General features: G+C 28.7%; 2 protein-coding genes across 2 annotated transcripts; both read right to left on the reverse strand.

The window, feature by feature from the left end:
* Positions 1-76: 76 nt before the first annotated feature.
* LOC109801100 (Homeodomain-like superfamily protein) lies at positions 77-3,964 on the reverse strand. The gene is made up of 2 exons (XM_020362090.3): positions 3,155-3,964; positions 77-999 (listed from the first exon to the last, which is right to left on the reverse strand). The coding sequence occupies exons 1-2, from the start codon at positions 3,842-3,844 to the stop codon at positions 262-264; spliced, it is 1,428 nt and encodes a 475-aa protein (XP_020217679.1). The 5' UTR covers positions 3,845-3,964; the 3' UTR covers positions 77-261.
* A 6,798-nt stretch (positions 3,965-10,762) lies between these two features.
* On the reverse strand, positions 10,763-11,455 carry LOC109801504 (uncharacterized protein At5g65660). The gene is made up of 2 exons (XM_020362587.3): positions 11,152-11,455; positions 10,763-11,045 (listed from the first exon to the last, which is right to left on the reverse strand). The coding sequence occupies exons 1-2, from the start codon at positions 11,356-11,358 to the stop codon at positions 10,887-10,889; spliced, it is 366 nt and encodes a 121-aa protein (XP_020218176.1). The 5' UTR covers positions 11,359-11,455; the 3' UTR covers positions 10,763-10,886.
* Positions 11,456-23,255: the final 11,800 nt, after the last annotated feature.

Here is a 23,255-nt window from a genome sequence, read left to right on the forward strand (position 1 = left end):
GACATCTCTCTTGGTTAGGCGAAGATCCAGATTTGTTGTCTGAATTAGATCGGAAGCAGAAAACAATGCCAGAATATATTGAAAGTACGAAAGGTGAATTGCTCATTTTATTACACCTACATAAAAAATTAAAAATACAACAAAATCTGTTCTTTGGAAAAATAGTTTTCGACTAGACTAGGGACACTACAATTTCTAAAACTGCAAGTCAAGCTACTGTACATGCAATTAGTCTACTTTTCACTAAAACATGAGAAAAACCTATTGACTTTCATCTTCAAATTCAATGCCATCGTTATCTTCATCGGAACTACAAGTGTTGCCCATCAAATTGACTTGCGACTGTTGAAATTTATTGATAGCATCTCTAGCTTCAGAAACCAAGGCAACTTTTGCAGCTTTAACTACATCCTTTTTCTGAATGCTTCTTCCTTCACCAATTCTTTTTGTAGAGTCTGCTCTTCTCCTAGATTCCCTACAGCGCAATTGATTGATATATTTTTCATGCATTACCCTGTTCTTTACTTGCTTTAGTACTGGGGGACTAACAAGATCTTTAGCATGCGAGCCACTAAATCTTGAAAGCGGCTTCTTATGGATTGAAGATGATGTTTCAGTGCAAATTTGCAGGAACCCTTTGTTTTCCTTTTGCTGCTTCGGAGTAGAAAGTGATTCACTAGGCTGTAAAGCATTAGTAGAAAATTCAATGTTTGGTTCAAGAACAGAAAATATGTCCCCGTCACGGGTTAGATCAACCTTAAGATGGCGCTGTAACAGCTTCTCAACGGACTTCTGGGTAATAATGTTCTTTGGTTTTAGAACATTAGATTTTCTAACTGTTTTAGGAACAGGTTTGAGAAGTTTACTAGCAGATAAAGAGAATTCATGAAGGGGCGATGACAGCAATGCCTTTGCCCTCGATCGAGGCTGAGATTGAGGTGGTGTCATATAGTCACAGTGAATTCTATCAAAGCAATCTTGTTGAGACTTTCCAGGCACCTGCAACAGATTTTCAATGACAATGATTCAACCAATTCAAGAATAAAATATATCAATAAGCTAGCCCCAAAAAATGAAAATGGTCTTGGTGTATCCGCCAAGCAATTGACTACAACAGACTATAAAACTGCATTTGTTCTATAAGAAATATATACAAACAGGAAATAAAGGCACATTAACACATTTGATTTACTTCTCACTTTTTGGCTTTAAAAGTTGTTTTCTAACACAAATCCATGTTATTCAGCAATCAATTACTCGTTCAAAAAAAAATAATTTCAAAACAAGTGTTTTAATGACCAAAAAATAGAAAGATATTTTCTCATTCTCTTTCATCTTTTTCATCTTTTTTAAAACTAAAAACTGTTTTTCATCTTTTTTTAAACTAAAAACTGTTTTTCAACGTAGAGATCAAACATACCTAGTGTTTAAAAACCCGGATCAAACCCGGATCGAACCGGCCAGTCGGACCGGGAACCGGTGGTTCAGCCGGTCCGAATCTTAAGTTGGATCAGTTATGCAGTCAACCCGTTTCAAACCGGATTAAACTGGTCAATTTTCCGGTTCAACCGGTGAACCGGTGGGTCAAACCGGTTCAACCACTTTTTTTTCTTTTTTTTTAACATTTTTTTTAAGGGACCATAAACCACAAAAATAATAATGAAAATTGAATATCTTAATGGAAGAATAAAGATTCTTATTAAATACTAGCAGAAAAAAGGCACTTCGTGCCTGCATTGTATTAAAAAAACTAAAAGAAAAAAAAATGAGAAGTTACTCATAAAAAAGTAGTTATTAAAAAATAAATAAAGGATAAAATAATTCATGTAAAAATGAGAACCAAAAGTAATTATTGTAAAAATGATTTATTAGTTTCAAATTCTTAAATTTGATTAAAAATATTTTTTCTAATTTTTTAACATAAAAGGGTATAATGGTCCAAAAAAGTGGAGACCAAGGTAGTTATCAAAATGGGTATCCCCTTTATATATTAGTATAGATTAGTATAGATAACAATGACTGCTTGTTCTAATGTATTTGTTTATAATATATACAACTTAAATAATTTTTATAGTATATTATTAATTTTAAATTATATATTTAATAATATAATATCTATGTAAATATTACATAAATTATTTTGTGATATCAATTGCAAGCATATTATATGTGTACATATTATTTATATTTTTAATTTGTATTAATATACAGTTTAACATGTAATTTTTTATATATTTTCTTACAAAATAAAAATAAAATTTTAAAATAAGATAGAAAAATTGAAATTTAAAATAAGATATGAATTTATTAAAATTTATAAGTATAAAATACATTTAATATGAATATTTTTTTAATAAAAATAAATAAAAATCGAGTCATGCGGTTCAACTAGTGACCCACCAATCCAACCTTTGACCCACTGACCCAGTACCTTAACCGGTTCGATGAGCGGTCCGATTTTTAAAACTATGAACATACCAACAATTTTTTATAGCAATTCCTTCATGTTTGGATATATGAGTAAAATGCAATAAAGCTACCATGCCATTGTTTTGTATATTTTTACGACTAAACGGAAACTACCTCATACCCTGATTTTTAAGGGGACGGAAAAGGTTATACTCCATTCCATCCGAGTTGATTGGATACAAAAACAAAAAAAGAGTAACTTAGTATCAATCCGTACTACATCACTTCATTCAAACTCACACATATCATTCCATACTACATCAATTCATTCAAACAAACATACCATTCCATAGTACATCACTTCATTCAAACACACAGCTATTGACATTTCAGAGTTATACTTTTTGGCTTGAAAGGTTAATGCTTACATAATCACTTATCCACCACAATCGTTAGCTGTCAAATACCAAGCAGGCTCTTGAAGAATCATCATCATATGTGTTTTAAAACATTTGAGAACCAAGGCAGAAAGAAGACAAGCATATTAAATTTCATTGATCCTATTCACATCAAACTCTTTAACATGTAAACCATTTAACAGGCAGCTTTCAAAATTTGCACAAGCCAATCCCAATCATGCAAATTTCAGATAAATTACTACTTGATTATTCTCAAACTCAATTCCCAGTTAAAACCAAACAAAAAATGAACATTTTCACTCAGAGACGGAGAGAACGAAGCATACCAGTTTGGAAACGTTCTTCCAGAAATGTGGACTAGGCTTTGCAGCCAAATACGCTCTTTCAAGAGCCAACTCTTGTTCCTCCGTCCACCCTTTCCCAATTTCTTCACCATTGCGCTTTCTCTTCTTCCCCTTTCCCCTCTCCTTTCTTCCTCCACCAAACCCCTCATCCAAAACGACACGATTTTCTTCCGTTTTAACTTCAACCCGCTTCCTCTTTCTCTCCTTCTTTCTCCCTTCACCAAACCCCTCATCCGAAACGACACGATTATCTTCCATTTTGACTTCAACCCTCTCCCCATTTCCCCCCTTCTTTGCTCCTCCACCAAAACCCTCATCCGAAACGACACGATTTTCCCGCGTTTTACCATCAAGTCTCTTCCCATTTCCCCGCTTCTTCGCTCCTCCACCAAACCCCTCCTCCGAAACGACACGGTTTTCCTGCGTTTCAGCATCACCAGCCTTCACTCTGGCGGCTCTCAATTTTTCATCGCTTGTCTCTTTGTTCAACCTGGAAGATCGTCTGAGATCGATCCCATTGTTCAGCCTCGGCGATCTTCTCGACGCAACAGCGCAGTTTTGGGCGGAAACGGTGCGTTTTGCGGATTTGGGGTTGGGAGTGTTGTGGTGTTGTTCGGGGAAGAATCTCGGCGACCTTCGTGGGGTGTGGACGAAGGAGTTTCTATCTGGCATTTTCACGAACACTTGATGGAGTGGCTTCTACTAAACGAAGACGAAGAATCAGAAACAGTGAAACATCTTTTTTGAATTCAAACTTGGAACGAATGGCTCGTCAACGCTTAACCAACACTCCTTTTGGGTCTTTACGGGCCACAAATATAAACCACGGCCCAAACCTTCCCTACGTGTTGGATTTTTCAGTAGAAAAATTAATTTAATATTTAATATTAAAATATATTGATGGTGTAGAAAAAATTATACTATCATCCATCAATAGGATAATATAAAATTATTAATTTTTAGAATAATCACTTTAAAACTATACTTAAAATATATTTTTATTAGTTGACAATATAAAATTCTTTCCATTCATTGTGCCTAAAAAATTAAACTAGTATCTTTGACCTCCTCTCTATTTTATATTTAATATAAAAAAAAACTCACTTTTACAATTTTTACAAAATTATTTCATATATATATATATATATAAACTTATTTTTTTTAGTTATTTTTTGTAATTGTTAAGGTTAGTTAGTACGTTTAAAATTTGTAAAACTAGTTGTGCTTGTTGTTACTACAACAATGGTTAAGGCTATTATCATTTAAAATAAAAATTAGCTTCAATTTTATGCGTAAAACTAAAAATATATTTTTGGAAGTTATTATTTGTTAAATAATTATTCATTAGAATTTAAATACTTCCTGTAAAAAGATTAAAAGAAAAAGGAAAAAAGAAGAAGAAGAGGTTAAATACTTAAACAATTACAAAATAAAAATAAAAATGGTCCCCTTTAATTAATTTGTAGATCCGTCATAAAAAAAAATATACACATTATCTCTCTCTCTCTCTTTTTTTTTTTAATCTTTTAGACCAATCTTACAATTTTTGTCATGTCACTTATATTTCTTGGTCTATTAGATTATAAACTAATCTTCTTATTCAAGATATAATGATTGTTAACTCAAAAGATTTTCACACAATTAAAATTAAATATAATATTTTTTTAATAAATAGATCATTTTCATAGCATATAAGTGAACATTTAATTAATATATCATTTATCAGGTTATTCTACAATTATATTTTAACCTCATATTATTATAATATTATTTTTTTAAAAGTCACACAAACTATTTATACAACAAATCTAATTTGAAATAAATAAATAAATAAATGTAAATAGGAAAACAAGTTTGGGCTAATTTTTAACGCACAATTATCTTTTATCCCACCTTTTTACTCTACTAACAGTAAACTATATTTTTTAAACTTATGTAGCTAATTTTCTTTGATTTTCAAATATATATATATATATATATATATATATATATATATATATATTTATATATTTAAGTCTTGTTATCGTAATTTTTGCTGATAAAAAATCCACGAATCAATAAATTCACGTTCACAATCAAATGATTAATAAGAAAAATATCATTTGATATGATGGATATTAATCTAGGTGTATTGGTGGATGACTTAATTAGTTGTTTATTAAATAAGTAATTATCATATAAATGTTTATGTATATATTAATTCTACAGTCAAAGAAGAAAAAAAGTTTAAAGTAATATTATTTAAATTATAAATTATTTTTTTATAACGTATTCTATAAAATTTATTGAATAAGTTAAAAATAATTTATTCACATGCTGTAAATCGACCTTAGGGGTTACTGAGAAAAGCCTAAATAAATTATAAATAAGCTCTTACACAAGAAATTACATATTTGTAAATAAAATCAGAATTTTATATTAATGCATGTAATAAATTTCAGAAAAGTAACATACGTTTATTAAAAATATAGTGGTTTTTTAACATATATTTTTTTACTGGAAATCACCTCACAACAACAAATTTCCTGAAATTTCAATCTAGATTGGAAGTCGCAGGTGGCTCTCTTTTTGTGTTGAAACAATGCATGTGTTGTGTAATTAACTGTGAATGGAAGCATTAATCTGCTTGTGGTCATCATCTTCCTCTCATTTAAATTTCAATGATTTGGCGTACTCATGCTACTACTTTTTGAATTGTTCTCTTTAATTGCCACCTTTGAAGTTTGAACCACTAAATAATGATGAAATATATCATTCATATACCCTTTAAACAAAACAAATTTGTAATCTTCCTTTTATATGAAACTAAAAAATAATGTTGGACCATGTCAATTCCCGGCAACCTGCATGGTTTACACCATCTCTTCTAATGTCACTCTAATAGTCTTTGTAAAACATTTTTTCCCAGTTTTACCATATCTTTCTCCAAACATAAACCTCTTGCTCTTTCAACATTTATATGTAACTTCGTAGTATATATTGCACCAAGTCGTACGTCTTTTAAATGATCACCTTCTCTCTCATCCATTTTCTTTACAATTTGACTATTAGTATACTACTAACTAACTCATAATCTTTGTGAATCATATTTTAATAACTCAACTAATCTGCATATGAAATCAACTTGACTCACGTAACTATATACCTATTTTAATGTTATCAAGCTCAAAAAATCAATTTGCTAGGTCCCAGTACTCTTTTAAATTTAACTTAATCACGAATTAAGTTGTTAAGTTGTGAAAGATTCACTTCCTTGTCTTCTTATTGCAATGTGTTAAACTACATTATCTCCTCCCCCAACTTTAATATGTGATCAACTGCTTTACTTACTTTTCCGAATTATAAATTTTAACTTTTCAGCTATCACGTTACTTAATTACTTGAATATCTCAAAATCATATGTACATCATCTGATCGTGCTCAAAATTTTGTAGGATATACTCTTTTATCCACAAAAGACATGCACTACGGCTTAAGCATTATTCCCATTTTAAATAACAAAGATAACTATGTGCAGCTCATGGTTTTGTGAACTTAATTAAAAAGCGTACGTGACTTTATTATATATGTACTTAGTTGATGATATATATGTCGCCCCTAACAATGCGTCATTCGTAAGCAAACCGCAGATTGCTTATTATAAGGATATAATCGATTATAACAAAGATAGGTTCATAATAATAAAGAATAACAAGGACAAAAATGTGAAAAAAGTTATATGATTAATATGTATATATAAAGTTGATGTAAGAATGCAATTCATGTAGGTTGTTTAATGTTATCCACAAATTAATATGGTATATAGTATATACACTGCAATGACACTTACCTAACCTAGCTCTCTCTGTTTTTGCGCTACTTCATACTTTTTCCTTAACCAATCAACTCCTTTAAGTACTAAAGTAACATATCCGTTTATATTTTAGTGAATATCTTTTTTATGATATTATCGTTGAATAAATTATACAAGTGTCAGTTCTTTTAGTTATTAATTTTGATTTTTGACTTTGTAAAATATATTTTGGATATTATACAATTAAGAATCAAGAACAAAAACAATAAAAAGGACTAAAATAAAAAATTATTTTACAGTATTTTTTTGTAAAGTATAAGTTTTGCAAAATTAGATATTAAAATAAAAGTTGCTTACAACTTTAATGACTAATGGTAAAATTAGGAAATGAGAGAATTAAATTAAAGAATAATATGGTTATTTTCCTTATTTAGTTGGTTAGGACTTGGTGGAGAGATCATGGAATAAGTGAGAAAGAGTGTGGGTCCAAAATATTAAATAACCTTACTCATGACGGGAAAGAAATTGAATGTGTTTTTAGGCAATTGAATTTGTTAAGACTAATTTATACCGTAAAGTTTTTTTTTTCCTGAATATTTAATGATATCTCAAATTCATAATTATTTGTTAAATTATAATAATTTTGTGTTGGTTAATCAGTGCGTATAGAGATAATTTTAGGTATTTTTAATGTTAAATAATTTTTTATATATAACATAAAACATTAAAAGTTTAAAATCATTTTGTTATTATATATATGAAAATATTATAGTAAAAGGCTTATGTTTGCTTATTAAATTAAACTTATTATTAAGTTGTTTTGTGTAATTTATTTATTTATTCAAATAAATAAAGAGAACTTTCTCCATTTTTCTTCTATTTTGCCCATTTAAATAATACATGTTTTTCATCTTATTTATATTTTTTTTTCATCCTCCTATTTTGTTTCCTTTTATTTCTTTCCTCCTTTATTCAAATTGAGTGTAAAGTAAGAGTTTACTCAGCGTTTAAGTAGTTTATTTTGTTTTTAGTTTCGATGGCAGTGAAACAGTGCATTTTGGAAATAATTGTATTGGGGAATATATAACATGGTTTATTTTTATAAAAATTTTCACAAATAAAATAGTTAAATATATAGCTATTAACCTTTTTTTAAAAAAAGAAAACTGAATCAAATACAAACATATATACTATTGGCCATTGATCTCAGTTTTTTTTCCTTTATTTTTTTTATCAGCAAAACAAATATATTAAGGTGGTGCAAGGTACCCAAACCCGTGTGTAGATCATAGTTCAAGAGCAGGGAACTATTACAATCGGTTACTCTATATATGTTTAAAAACCACTAAATAATAAATAAAGACTAACCAACTGATTTTCACAATTCCACGGCCTCCACCCCTCTGTCACTAAAGCAGATTAATGTGTTATTTTCCCTTCATATATAGATGCAGACAAGAAACAATGATAATAGAAATAAAGTAAGGAAAGTACAATATATAATGTGACAAGTAAAACAAAATAATGGAAAGAGAACACATATATAGCTAGCGATGGGGTATTGTGTTATTGCATGATAGCTAAGAAAGCAGAATGGGAAAGGGATGGATTTGTATAAATATATATAATTTCACTATATGATATCCATCATTTCTACCTAAGTACCTAATTTTTTGCGAGGATTTCCAACATATAATAATTATTCATTTCATCATAACAGATGGTACTAACAGGAACAGGGTATATATATATTTTGTGGCTGAAATGAATGCATATATGCCCCACTCCAATTATGAGTCCCCAAAAGACTGGACGATGCCATGCTCCTCGATAAATCCAGGAAGAAACGCCGGGGCTCATGTTTTCTATTCTATTTATTCAATCATTTCGTTTCACCCATCAGGGGCCATATACATAAATGTATTTGCTGCATAATATATAATCAAATCACTCCCTCAGCCACGCAAAAATTATATTTGTTAACTTTTTAGTTTTAAGAATTTGATCGTATAGAATTCTCAACATAATACAATAAATTCATTACGAATCGAATGTGAATTTCTTAAATATTATTTTTCTATTATCGATTTACCTTGTGTACGAATACACTAAACCTATAATATAACTAATGTTTCTATTTACATGCACCATGCAGATAATACAAGGATGAAGAAATTGGAAACTAATTGGATGGCCTTGAAGGATCACCATCTGCACTGTGCAACTGTCTATTGATTTCTCTACCTAACACAAATGGAATAAAGGGATCCAGCATGTTGCTCTCGTCACCATGTCCCCTTCTTATGTATATAACTAGAATGTGTGATAAAGACCAATCAAATATAACGACGACCCCCTTTGAAAGATTGAAAGGGATACATTGATACATACATCATGTTAGATATTTTTTAAATATCTTATGCTTATTCTGGTTTAGAAATTGGTAATGAGAAGTAAGAACCTTTACATGCAATTTCAAATACATACTAGATTGAGATATAGAGTCTAGTATGATATGATAACATTTAAATTTGTATATTGAGAATAATATCATATGATATTATACATCAAATAGTCTTTGAGTTTACAATTTCAAAATAGCTTTTCAGTTTACATTTTTAAAAGAATAATAATATGTATGAAATTAAATTTCAATATTTGATGATTGTGGGTGTGCGGATAGTGACAGAGCCACTTGACCACTTGTGTATCCAACAAGCGAAGTGAGGGAATCAAGGAAGGAGAAGGTGAACCTGAAAAAAGTGACGACAAGTACCAACAATAATCACGGAAGGGTACACATATGCCTCTGTTAAGTTAAAAAGAAAGAAGGTTCATGTGGAAGTTGATGCCACAATAAAAAAATAATAAAAAAAATTTAAAAATTAGGTCATGAGAAGTGGTTCGTTTATGGCGAAGAAAATGATTCGTTAGGGGTCATAATTGATAAAGTCATCATAGTTTTGCTACTACCTCTCCCTTTCATATGTTGAAAATTCACGAGCAAAAGGGGACAGTGGCCAACATCCCCCACTACGTCTAATCTTATTTTTACACGCTTCGTCCCCTTCTTTTTGTGCTTCTTCCACTTAATTGATTCGCCTGCAATACTATTAGTATCCACAGTTTTCATTGCTTCCGTTGGCCTAGCTATCCTTTTCATCATTTCCCTCCTATGCTATGCTTAATCCTCTTAAAGATTTTAATTAGTACATGTGGCGGCACCTTCTCATCGGGACCAACCGATATATATATATAATAGCGCACATGTTGGTTCCTGATTGGATTTATCTAAAACTATCTGATGAGATGGATATATTCTCGTCAGGTATGATTTTAATTACGAAAAGATTTAGTGGGTTCCGTTTTGATATGAAGAATGTTCATTTTTTGGCTAAGGCTAACCAAAGTGGATATATGATTAATTAATTAATTAAGCTCGCCTAGTTTAATTATATGAGTTGCAAGCCATTTTAGAGCTTGGTTGCTTTACCAACCAAGATATAGAATGTGGGGTTTATTGTGTTGAGTTAATTCGCAGTTACGCGCGTGTTGCAAGGAAGGAACTGGTACGCAAATCGAATCAACTTGTATTCTAGCCAGCTAGCCTTAATTAACTCAAAGTTGAAAGTTGAAAAAGACAAAAACCAAACTAACCTAGCACCAATACTTGTCACGTACCTCACTGGGTGGAATAATAAGTAAAATGACAAGAAAAAAAGCTAATTGTGCATTAGTTTTGTAAAGAGACAAAGTGATGGAAGAATGTGTCTAGTGGAATTAATTTAATTTGATAATTAAAAAAGCGAAATTGGAAGTCCCTTAAATTAAATAATAATAATAATAATTACACAGAAGAACATAAATATGGAATCTGATGCAGCTGATGGGGTAATAGAAGAAATGGTGGCAAGATGCATATTAATAAAAAGGCAGGAGCAGCGGCGGTTTGAGCGGTGGGTGCTGGACGGTGACAATGATTTTGTCCGGGCGAGAAGGGTGGCAGGGGCAGGGCATGGCTATGAACTTTGGGACCTCATCTCCGGGCATCAACACGGGCAAGCTCTCACCCTTCACCACCTGCCCAAAATTAAAATAAAAAAATAAGAATAAAAATAACGTAGCAAGATATATAGAATAGAATATATATATATATATATATTTAAAAATTGTAATAGTGATATACCGTGGAGGGTGGGGATTGGGTGTGGGAGAGTGCAGGGATGGAAGAGTGAGATTGACGTAAGGTGCGGAGTTTGTCCCAGTGGTAGCAACAGGAGAAGATGCCGCTGAGGCTGAAGATGATGATCAAGAGGAGGGCAGTGCCCAGGGGGAAGCCAAGGGACGGTCGAGATGTGTCGACGTGGGGAGGAGACAGATCCTGGCCCTCCATTTTGGTGATATGGTTGCTCTTGTTCCCGGTGAGCCTGGTATCATCGAGGAAAGGTGAATGAATGAATGGATTATGGAGTGTGTTTTGGGTTTGGAGGAAGGAAAGGTGGGATATATAGACAATGGAAGGTGGGCTCCTTTGCCTTTACACCATTTGCTGCTGCATGCTTCCTACCCTCTTTTTTTTTTTAATTTCTTTCAAATTTTCCATTAATATCTCCACTTTATATTTTCTTATATATACGCATGTCATTGCATCAGATATTCCTATTTTTTCACTAACACTAATTTCTTTACATTTTTATCAAGGATTTCGATCAATAATGCTAAACTATTATTCCGTAATAATAATCGATACAAATATATTCAAATTCTACATGAATAGGATGCATTGCTAATATTTTTTCTCATAAGTTTATTTAATTTAAATTCAGTCAGAAGAATGATGAATTTATCTAAAGATATTTTTCAAACGGATAGTTAAAGAATAATTTCTTTCAAAGACACATAAATTATCAAAAAAAAATATCTTATCTCTTTAAAAGATATTTTTCAATGAAGAAAGTAATAGCTGCATAAAGTTTTTGTCCGGTAAATATTTTTTTTGTCACATAAAATAGGATATGTATTCAAAAGTTCAAACTATTAATCATTCGTGAACAGAAAAAAAACTAATAATTAACTTATAATTCATACTAATCCTGATTTATAATTAATTGATAGCGTAAAAACTTATATACTGACAACGTATTCTATATAGTTACTAAACTCATTTTTTTTTTATATTTGCAGATGATGTTTATTCAATATCGATATTACTAAACATAAAAATTGATTTTGTTTAAAGAAATTGTGGCATGCAGGAAATTAACTCTGGACATCAATGTGGTTGCAAGAAAACGAAAAGAACAAAGCAATGCAACCATCGGAAGACATGCCGTTTATACATTCTTGTATGAATTTAACTTCCCAATTTTGAATTTTACGTGCTCTCCTTGTGTAATCATTTTTTAAAAACACATTCACAACCTCCATTTAACATATACTATTAATTTTTATCCTCTATTTTTATTAGGGATAGCAAAATGGGTCATGGCCCGTGGGCTGGTTATTTGGCCGCCAAAATTTGGCGGACCGGACTCATCATTCTAACTCGCCAAACCCGTTAACCCGATGTTAATTTTTTTTTAGTTTTTTTTTTGTATTTTTTAATGTAATACGGGTTGGTCCGTTGGTCCGCCAACCTGCTAGCCCGCATTTAGGCGAGACTAACCAACATTTTCAACCCACTTCTAAATGGCGGGCCAGCCCGGCCTAGCCTATTTTTGATGGGCCATTGGCGAGCCGGACCAAAATGGATCAGGTTGACCAGCTTTGTCACCCCTAATTTTTATTTATCTATAATTTAAATATTTTATCTTAAAATAAAGATATTTAATTCCTTACTTTTAAAAATATAACATTCTAATTTTCTCGTTAAATTGATATTTGAAATTATTAAATTTCAATATTTACTCAAATTCAAATGATTTAATATTTAATCATATGACATTTGAAGATAAAAAAAATAAAAATAAAAAACAAGGAATAGAAAATAAAATTTATTAATAAAAGATGTATCAATCACTTGTGAAAATAAATACAAATAAAGATATGTTGAAAATTATTTTTTTTAATCTTTATCTCTATATTATGTCATTTAAGTGATAATATGTCATCAAATAACATTAAAATTTAATAATTAATAAATATTAAATTGATGATAAAAAAAAAAATTTGTATTTTTAAATGTAAGCGACTAAATGTCTCTATTTCAATATAAGTAAATAAAAATTGCAAATTGACAAAAAAATAAAGAGATCCTAATATTTTTCTTTTAATATTACCTATTATTTATAATTTTTAAATTTAGTTAATTATTTTAATTTTTCTATATCTTTTAATAGTATATGTTATTCGTGTTAGTAAACTTCTTTTTTATTTAACATAATAGACTTAGAGCATCTGCAATGGGGGTTGCTTATAAGCAACCCCTGTGCCACATCACTGCTACATCAGTTCTGGCCCACTTTATGAGTTGCTTAAATTTTAGCAGAGTTGCTTGTAGAAACAACTCTGCTAAAATTTAAGCGACCTATAAAGTAGGTCAGAGCTAATTTGGCAGTGATGTAGCAAGGAGTTGCTTATAAACAACCCCCATTAGAGATGCTCTTAGGTAATTAGTAAAATTGGACCTAAACTAGTCGTTTTGGTTACATGAGTTCAAATTGAATTACAATATTGACTGGAAAAAAAAAACAATTTTTGCAAACAAATAACCTTAAATACTATAAACTCTAGGAGAAAACTCACCTCAAAATAAAATTATGCACTTAGGTTATTTAGCAAAGTCTAAATTTATTATTTTGGTTCCAAGGGTCCATATTAAGTTACATTGTCGATAACGATTTCAAATTTTGCACAAAAATAAAATAAAAATACCATCAATGTTAGAAAAACGTAAAGGGAAAATTTCACTTCAAATTAATTACCAGTTTAAAAGTTATGTTCTTAGGTAGTTTAGCAAAGCCTAAACTTATCGTTTTCGCTTCAAAGATCCGAGTTGAGCTAGACAAAAACAAACTCAATTTTTTAAAGCAAACAATGTTCAATGCTACTATAAAATTTAAAGAAAAAAAATATTGCTTAAAATCAATTTCTTTTACTTAACTTTTGCTTGGAGGAGAATGAAAGAAGAAGGGAGACTTTTATATATAAAAAAAAATTATTTGGTTTAATTTTTAGGAAGTGATAAAAACAAAGATTTGGAGGGGAGATTTTTTTTTTTTTTCAATTTTTAAAACATTTTGGTCATAAGTTGCCGGTCTTGAATATGCATATATAGTATTATGAAATTTATTTTATCCTTTCCATTTAAAATGTTTGTTTGTTCTTTTTTTTCATTTTAAATACGAGAGAAAACTTTTTTGATATGAGTTACAAAAAGAAGTTTTCTTTTCTCACTATTAAAACAAATTTTTATTTTTTTACTATTAAAAATAAGAGTTAATCATTTATATATTGTCAGTGTAAAGTTTTTTTACATTGACAATTAATTATATCTTTTAATTATATCATGTCATTATTAAAAATAAATATATTTATAATAATATGACACAATTAAAATATATAATTAGTTATTAGTATAAAAAAAATTATAATAATAATGTATAGGTGATTAATTCTAGAAAAATAATAGGAATGAAATGGCAAAGGTATGTGAAGTGGTCGACAGTAAATGGATAGTGTCAGCATCCGAATAGATATGCCGTGTGAAGTTCAAATATATTGTGGCTGCTTACGAAATCCGTAATCTGTTTTTTGACTTTACAACACTTCACTTATATATAGCCGCCTTTAATTCAAAACGTTACTCGCAAACTTCTACTTCTACCCGACTTTATATTTTAATTCAAAACCAAGATAACACAACTTACAAACTTTACCAATTTAAATTAACTATAATTAGGGATGTGAAAAAATATATAAATCAATTTATAATCGATTTAATTTATATTAAAAATTTTGATTTATTTTTTAATATTGAACCAATTCATTAGAAAATCGATTTGATTATCTATTTATTTTTTTAAAATTAATCGATTTGGTTTGATTTAATTTTTAAAAGAAATTGATCCATAAAAAATACATAATCACACCATATCAAATTAATTTAATTTAAAAATAATAATTCATATTTTTAAATAAAAAAAATTATTCATTTTATTAAAAAAAATAGATTAATTAACTGAATTATTTTTATAAAATAAATGTATTGAATTTAAATTTTTCAAAATTTCGATCCATCAGCATCCTATTTATAATTATTATCATCGTCTTCATTCTTCACATGGTATATTGTTTTCAAATAGCAGTATACATAATAAAACTAGTATTAACTTCATTAAGCCATTAAATATAGAATTCTAATTGAGTACCCTAAGTGTGGCATCATTGTACGATCAGGTAATTAAACCCATGACACATTTTATCTATTTTGTTGTAATCAATGCAAAATTATGTTTTTATAACCGATTAGTTGGTTGAGGTGTTTTATATATATATATATATATATATATATATATATATATATATATATATATATATATATATATATATTATCAGGAAGGATGAAATGGTTCTAAAAATATTTTTTTTTAATTTTAAAAATTGAATCGTTGAATTAAATTTTTTTAATATATAAATAAGTATTATGTAAATCACCAATTTATTTAAGTTTATACTAATTTTATTGAGAAAAAGGGTTATATTTAGAGGATAATTTATTTGGATTTACATTGATTTTGTTATAAAAAAAAAATTGTTAGAGAATGGGCCAAAAGCTCGATATACTAATTGTATTAGCGTAAGATTCAGTGATTATGTGAGATCAACCTTTCAAAAGGTAGAAAAGTCATAAAATAATAATGTGTGTTGTGTCTATTTGTAAAGCAAAAAGAAGAAGAAGAATTTCATAAGAAAGAGTGTAATAACCAACTGAGAGAAAAAGTATTGGGTACTAGTTTTAGTGTATTTAGATTTTCTCTATTATTTGGTTAGATACTCATTTGAAATTTTTTTCATATTGTTATCACCATATTGGTGAGAAGCAAATTTTAGTGATTTTTAGTAGTTGTAAAGGACTTATGATATATCAAATAATTATTATTAGTGAAGTTTTTATTAGATTAGATCCGTGTATTTTTATCCTACATTAAAGATTTTCCCGCGTTAAAATTTAATGTCTATTGATTTCTATTTTTTTATTATGTGCATCTTATTATATGCTTGAAATTACTTTATTATTTTTGGAGTCTATTGTTACTTATAAAAAAAATCCTTTTTGTTTTTATTTAATTATTATTATTTGCTATAGTTTTCCAACAATAAGTTTACAATTTTTTTAAAATTTTAAAAAGAGAGAGAATTCTTACCCCAACTTGCTGGCATAATCAAACCCAGGCAGAAAAGAAAATCAACACATGGTGAAATTCCATATTGGTATGAATACCAGTTGGCTTGAAATTTAAGAGACAAGCACGGAAATATTCGTCCTCATGGTTGACCAATAAAATCCATAGAACACATTGGAGAAATAAAAGATGAGAAAAACAATTCTTTGATTTCTTTCTAACTAATTGACATTCATTCTTCTAGACCTCCCCTTGCTATAGAAGCATGCTAGAATTATTTAAATGACTCAAATTAAAATAGTAGTAACAATTTTGTTGGTCCATAACTTAATACTATTCCCGTCCTATGTGTAGTATCAGAAGATTTATAAAAAAAAAAATAAAAAAAAAAGTGGTATGTAAACTTTTTAATATTGTATTAATTATCTTTTTTCTATCTATACTTCTATTAATATTAATTAGAAAGTGGTTATTGTATTATGTTGTAAAATCATTACTATTTTTCATTTATTTATTTTTTATATTTTTTTTATCTATATAAAATAATATAAGATAACACTTAATAACCAATGGAAGAAATATAATTACAGTTATCAAAAACACAACTTATTATGTCATCCATATATATAATAATTGAATACAAGTTGAGGGCATCACCATTATCACAGATAGTGATTTTTAGACACTCCGTTAGATTAAGAAAAAATAGGTTATATGCATTCATTAGTTAATAATTTTATTCGGTCATCTAATCATATATTACTGTCTGTGATAAATTTATTGACTTTTATAAAAGATAATTGATAGTGTAGAAATAGAAATCGGGATGCATAAAGCTGGATGATGATGGAGGCAAACTAGTATGCATATAAAATATATAATATAGTTTGTAGGTGACCTTCATTGTTTAGTTTTGACGCGTTTCTATGGCATTAAATGTTTAGTCTTATCCAAACTGGGAAGCTTGTTTTCAAAGCAGGGAAACAAGCATGAATGATCTATAATACTATGCTTATTCGTAAGCAATATGTGGATATGTCCCTGAAATGCTGCAACTTTCTTATCCTCACTGTAACTCATTTGCCATAAATTCTTCCTTCCAATTTCATATTCATAATTGGATTCGGGACCATTGTGAGCACAAAACTGAAATTGAGGACACTTTATGTTCAACTTTTTGGAGCTAGGTGTTAGATATTTTTAGTGTCTTAATTTCAATGTGTATCTCGATCGAACTAATTGGGACCATATGATCACTTCAGTGGGGATGTCGAATTATCCATTATATCCAATCCAAAGAATGAATTGTAGTATATGATGCTTCCACTTTGCCTAACCTTAAACATATGCCACCACTTAAGAATACATAATATGCTATCTATGTTAATGATCAATCAACTTTTAATGAATCTTGCCTTTCATAGTTCCTGCATGTGTAGCTAGAGGATATATACAACTGAAATCAAATTACATTTATTTACTTTTGTTACATAATCAAATCAAATCAAGATGCATATTATCACTGCAGTAGTACAGATTATTTTCTTTAATTATTCTTTTCTTTTTTCTGAGTGCTGCCCACAGATTTGATCAAGACTTTGAGTTGTGCTTTTTGGTATGAGCATCAAACTTACTAAAAGCACCTATTCAGTATTCATGCACGTTGTAAAAGAAAAAGCCAATTCGTAAAAAAATGGTTTTTTAGAGATTAGGGAATTGGCGTATTTACGCTTTTCAGTCAAACAATATAATAACTAATGACTAGTCTGTAGTGCAAATTTATAAACTTATCTTTCAATAAATACATCGGTGCAAATTTTGTTTTGTGCATTTTATAATATTAATAAAAGACCAAATTACATTTGTTTCCTCCTATAAAGTTAAATCTATGATTTTTATTTTTCAATCCTTAATTATGCAAGTTTACGAATTTGTAATTTTAATTACACAATTAATTACCCATCTGTTGATAATTAATGTTGACTATTATTTAACATTATCTAAATAATGTGACAAATTATATTAAATTAATAATATATAAATTAAATTATATTTTTTAATTTTTATTTTAACTATTTTTATTTTTCTTTACCATTTTTATGGAATAAAAATAAGAATTAAAAATATAATTTAGCATAAACTGTTAAATATTATCTGTCATATTGCTTACTTAATGTTGAGTCATAGTTAATGTTGTATTTTAAATGATTAATACTTTAATAATCGAAAAAGTATAATTTTAATGATCAGATGATTGACTTGATTAAAATATTAAATTATATATTATTAAATATATAGATTTAAATTAAACATATGCTATAAAATTAATTTAGTCATGATTTTATTAATTAATCATATTAATATTATTTTAATATACGTGGTTGCAGAAATTTTAAGCATCCATATATTGATGGTTCAATTCCCGTCTTAAGAAAAAATCTTTACATATCATTAATTTAAGGGGATGAACTTTATATATTTAATACACATGGAATTGATTCAAATTAATTTTTCTTTTCTTTAGGATTGTGAACATAAATCTAGAAAGCGTTGTGATTTCTTGATTAAGTATATACAATTAATGATTATTTGTCCTGAAATTATGTAAAAAGAAAATACTTCTTGTCATCAATAAACTAATGAGCGCCAAAAAAGGAAAAAAGAAGATTAGTGAGCGACATTTTGTCCTTATTTAATAAATTTGAGTTCTCATTTTTCGTAGTGAAATAATATTGTTATGAAGCTCGATCCATATAACAATACTTGGGTAACTTCCAAACCTCAATATTGGATGAACCCAATATGGCAAGTGTTTTAACAAGGTCAACACCAATAATAATAATAAGAAGAATATCATATATCAATATATGGTGAACTAAAACTTCACTTTAATCATAAATGAAGTTACTTTATTGCTGCACCAAAATGGAGGATTATTTCGGCAAGAGGCCTTAGGACATACGTTAGGAATAAATTCGACTCATCTTTAATTCCTATATATGTCACTATAGCGTACAAGCAACTGAGCAAGTATTTATTAATATATATCATCACTATAGAAAAATTATTGTTGACTTGGACTCTTGCACGTTATTATCAACTCATTTCTGTTCATGGTTTATCATTGCCAGAGCATCAGTCAATTTTTTCATATCTCGAATCTCGATTCACGAGAAGCACCTCATAATCTACATCCCTTATAAAACTTGAAACAACTTAGCCATGTTCAAATCCAAGCAACTTGAAGAATGAAAAGATACAATATAATATTTATTCCTATATATTAAACTAGAATTAAGGTATTTACAGTGTTTACATTTTTAGTATCTTTCTCTTAAAAAAAAACATAAATGTTGTTCTTGGTTTTTTTCCTTTGAAAATTTAATTTTGAGTTCTTTTAAAATTGATTATACAATTTTTATTATTTTTAATATTTTCAATTTATATTTCAATTATGTATTTTTTTTTTTTGTAAAATTTAGACATTTTTATTTTTATTTTTTCTATTAATTTATATTTTTAAAGTTTATAAAGTTTTAAATAATTATACAATGCACTAAATACTTCTTATAATAAAATTAATAAGCGATTGGAGACTTTTGAATGAACATATAATAACTCAACTTTATCAAATTTAATTATCACCTTCTTATATTTTTTTTTAAATTCATATTAATAAATGTTATAATCAAACTTATGATAAGTTGATAACCCAGGTAAACTTTTATACGATAAATCAATAAACTTTCGTTTAATAAAGATTAATCAATTAATTAACTAATTGAATTATTTATCCAAATTAGTTTATTGTATATAGGAAATAGGAATGGTAAATACATTCGTATTAGTAAGTAATATATGAACTTGTTATAACTTTATTAGTTTATTTTATCTTCTAAACCCAACGTAACGTATTCTATCTCTTTCTTGTAGCAAGTTTGGGCCATGTTTGTGGGCTTAGATCACGTTTCAAAAACTTACAAGATGTAGCCCACAAGTTGCAAGAGAAAATAGTTAAGCATTTAAACATTATGCTCTCATCACTTTCTCTTTTAACCGATGGATCCATTTCCAAAAGACTTTACAATGGGAATGAGACACGTATGAGCAAAATTCATTATATTACTTTACATCATTACATGTGATAACCATATTTTACAGCAAAAGTTGAATGAAATCCATTTTTATCTGATTAAGTGCAGTTGTAATTGTAGATGAACATGATTTGGTTGAAGTGTTATACTTAACTAGGTAAATAAGATGAAAGTTGTTGTTTTATGTGTAGGGTTGAAGTTAAAGGTTTGCTTTGGGGTGTGTGGGAGAGAGACGGAACAAAAGGGGGAGCAGCGTAGCATAGAGTGGTGAATGCCACAGAGTAACGCAGAGGAGCGCACGCACGCACGCAGGCACGGTCGCAGTCACGAATTAAAGGCTTCACACGTGAGTGTAGACTAGGATATAGGAATTTAGGATGGGCCCCACCCATAAAACAAAGTTGTTTGACCCTACTGCGTTGTTGCTTTCCCTGCCGCTCACGTGCCGGCCACGTGCTCTTCTCTTTCCTAAACTCCGTTTATAAGTCCAACGCACGCCGTTAACCCTGAACGTGAGCGTTAGAACTTAGAATTGAAAAGAAAAGGGTAGCGGCAAAAGCGGAGTCCTTCCGGCATTGGGTCCCTGTGTCGTAGCACAGCCCCGCAAAACCTGTGGCTCCTAACCAAACCAAATCTTTTCCTTTTTATTTTCTTGCTTCCAATCTTATTATGTCCAATTATTATTTCTCATATCATTCATATTTATATCAATCTTATTCCTATCATTACTTTTTTATTTCTCTTCTCCCATACCCTACATGCCCACAATTTCTTCTTAATCATATTGTTTTGTTTGGTGGTAATGTGAGAAATAATATGGAGAGAAATAGAGAAAATAAAAATAAATAAAAAGATTAGATGAAGAAGAAAGAAATTATAATTAAAAAAAGTAATTATTATTTTAACCTTACGTTATGTATCAAAATACAATCAAGTGGAATTGATATTTATTCAAATAAACAACGTAGTACATGTGTTACTCAGGTAACCAAAAAGTTGTTTATTCATATTCAGTTAAAACGAATGAATAATAAGAATATATATAAATCATTGTTGTCAGTAAACCTTATTCAAATATAAAACAATCTCACTCTCATTTTTATAGGAATATAAAATGGACTCTATTAAACAAATTTTATTTCCACCTTTTTGGGATAAAAATATTAAAAAAAAATAACTTAACTTTCTCTTTCTTATTTCCTCTCGTATTTGCAAAAAAAAAAAAACTTATAGACCTGTAAATTTCGTTTTTAACCGATTTCTTTTTAAATGAATATTTAAACATATTTTCGCTCAAATATTTTTTCTCTCCCCGTACTATTTATTCTGTGTTTCTGTTCAAGCAGACATAGTGCAAATATATTCACTAACCAAATTCATTAATCAAAACACAATACATAATGACCGGTTTACAAGTTAATCATTGTCGTCACAAAAAATTACTAAATCATCAAATTAGCCAAAAACAAAAAAAAAATCAACATCTTTAGTCTTTACACATGACAGAAGTCTCACAAACTTGACATGAGAAGGAAAAGTAAAACATACAAGGTGCGCGACTAAAACCTTAATTCAATAACATTACACGAAATGATAATGGGTTTGATGTCATCAAGCTTGGGAATAGGCATGGATTTTGATAGATTTGTAAACTTTGTTGACGTATAACGTGTTTACGATTTACGTATGGGATATACGTTTTCATGTCAAATTACGTGGAAGATGTGGAAGTAATCCTTTGTTGCTTCGATTTAATGCACGTATGCTTAGTGTCAATTATGAATCTGAATACATTATTAATTTTAAAAGCTGCTGATACATTTTATTTCATGTTTTATTAGTTTTATGATATTTAAAATGTTAATTCTATTTCTTAATTTATACGTTAAAACTTTACTCATCAAGCAAAATAAAACATGGTAGTAATTTGGTTCAAATATCTGAAGTTTACTTGAATAGGAGTTATATTATTACTTTCATTATCTTACAAAAATAAGAAACACAAAATAGAAATGGTTTTAAAAAATAGTAGTTTTAAAGTTTGTATTGCATTTTTTTTTTCATTTATACTTTGCAATAAAAGCAAATGTATGAAAGCACAAATAAGTAGATAAAGTAAAAATATAATTAGCTAATAAAATAATTAATTTTAGGCTTGAATATATTTGTAATCAATATAAAATGAGTGATTTTTACTTTAATTCTTGTAAAATTTGTTCTTTATTTTTATTCTTTTAAAGTTTATGAATATTATTTTTAGTTCTTGTAAAATAAATAAATTTTGATTTTGATTCTTGTATTTGTGTATATATATATATATATATATATATATATATATATATGTTAAAAAAAATTCACCTCTCTAAAATTCAGTCATTATTTTTGTAAAGCTTGTAGATTTTGGTCCATGATTTGTCTCCATTCAAGGAATTTGACTGGCTAATAATAGAATTCAAGTTCATAAGTGTTTGAAACTTGGGTGTTGTGTGTTTTTTATATGTGTTGAAAAGCTTGTTATAAGAAACATATGATTTTATAGGATAAGGTATAATGATTTTAGTGTTGGATATGATATGGTTTTTAGTAAGGTAAGAAGATGGTTTAAATATTTTACTAGATTTAGTGGTGTAAGTAGGTTAAGAAAGATATTGGTTGTTTTTAGGATTAGGCTCATTTGTAGAAATATCATTTGAATTCATATTTTGTGTTTAAGGCATAACATTGGTGTCAAGTATAGGCAAGGGGATGACAACAGTACTAGTAGGATCAAAATAGGTAGGTGAGGGTAAGGAATGGTAAGGGATGATGTGTTTTTCTGAATTGAACATCTTTGAAGATTATTATCTTCTTGT

Source organism: Cajanus cajan, chromosome 11 (assembly GCF_000230855.2).
Source record: "Cajanus cajan strain Asha chromosome 11, NIPB_CcT2T_4, whole genome shotgun sequence".
NCBI classification, from domain to species: Eukaryota; Viridiplantae; Streptophyta; class Magnoliopsida; order Fabales; family Fabaceae; genus Cajanus; species Cajanus cajan.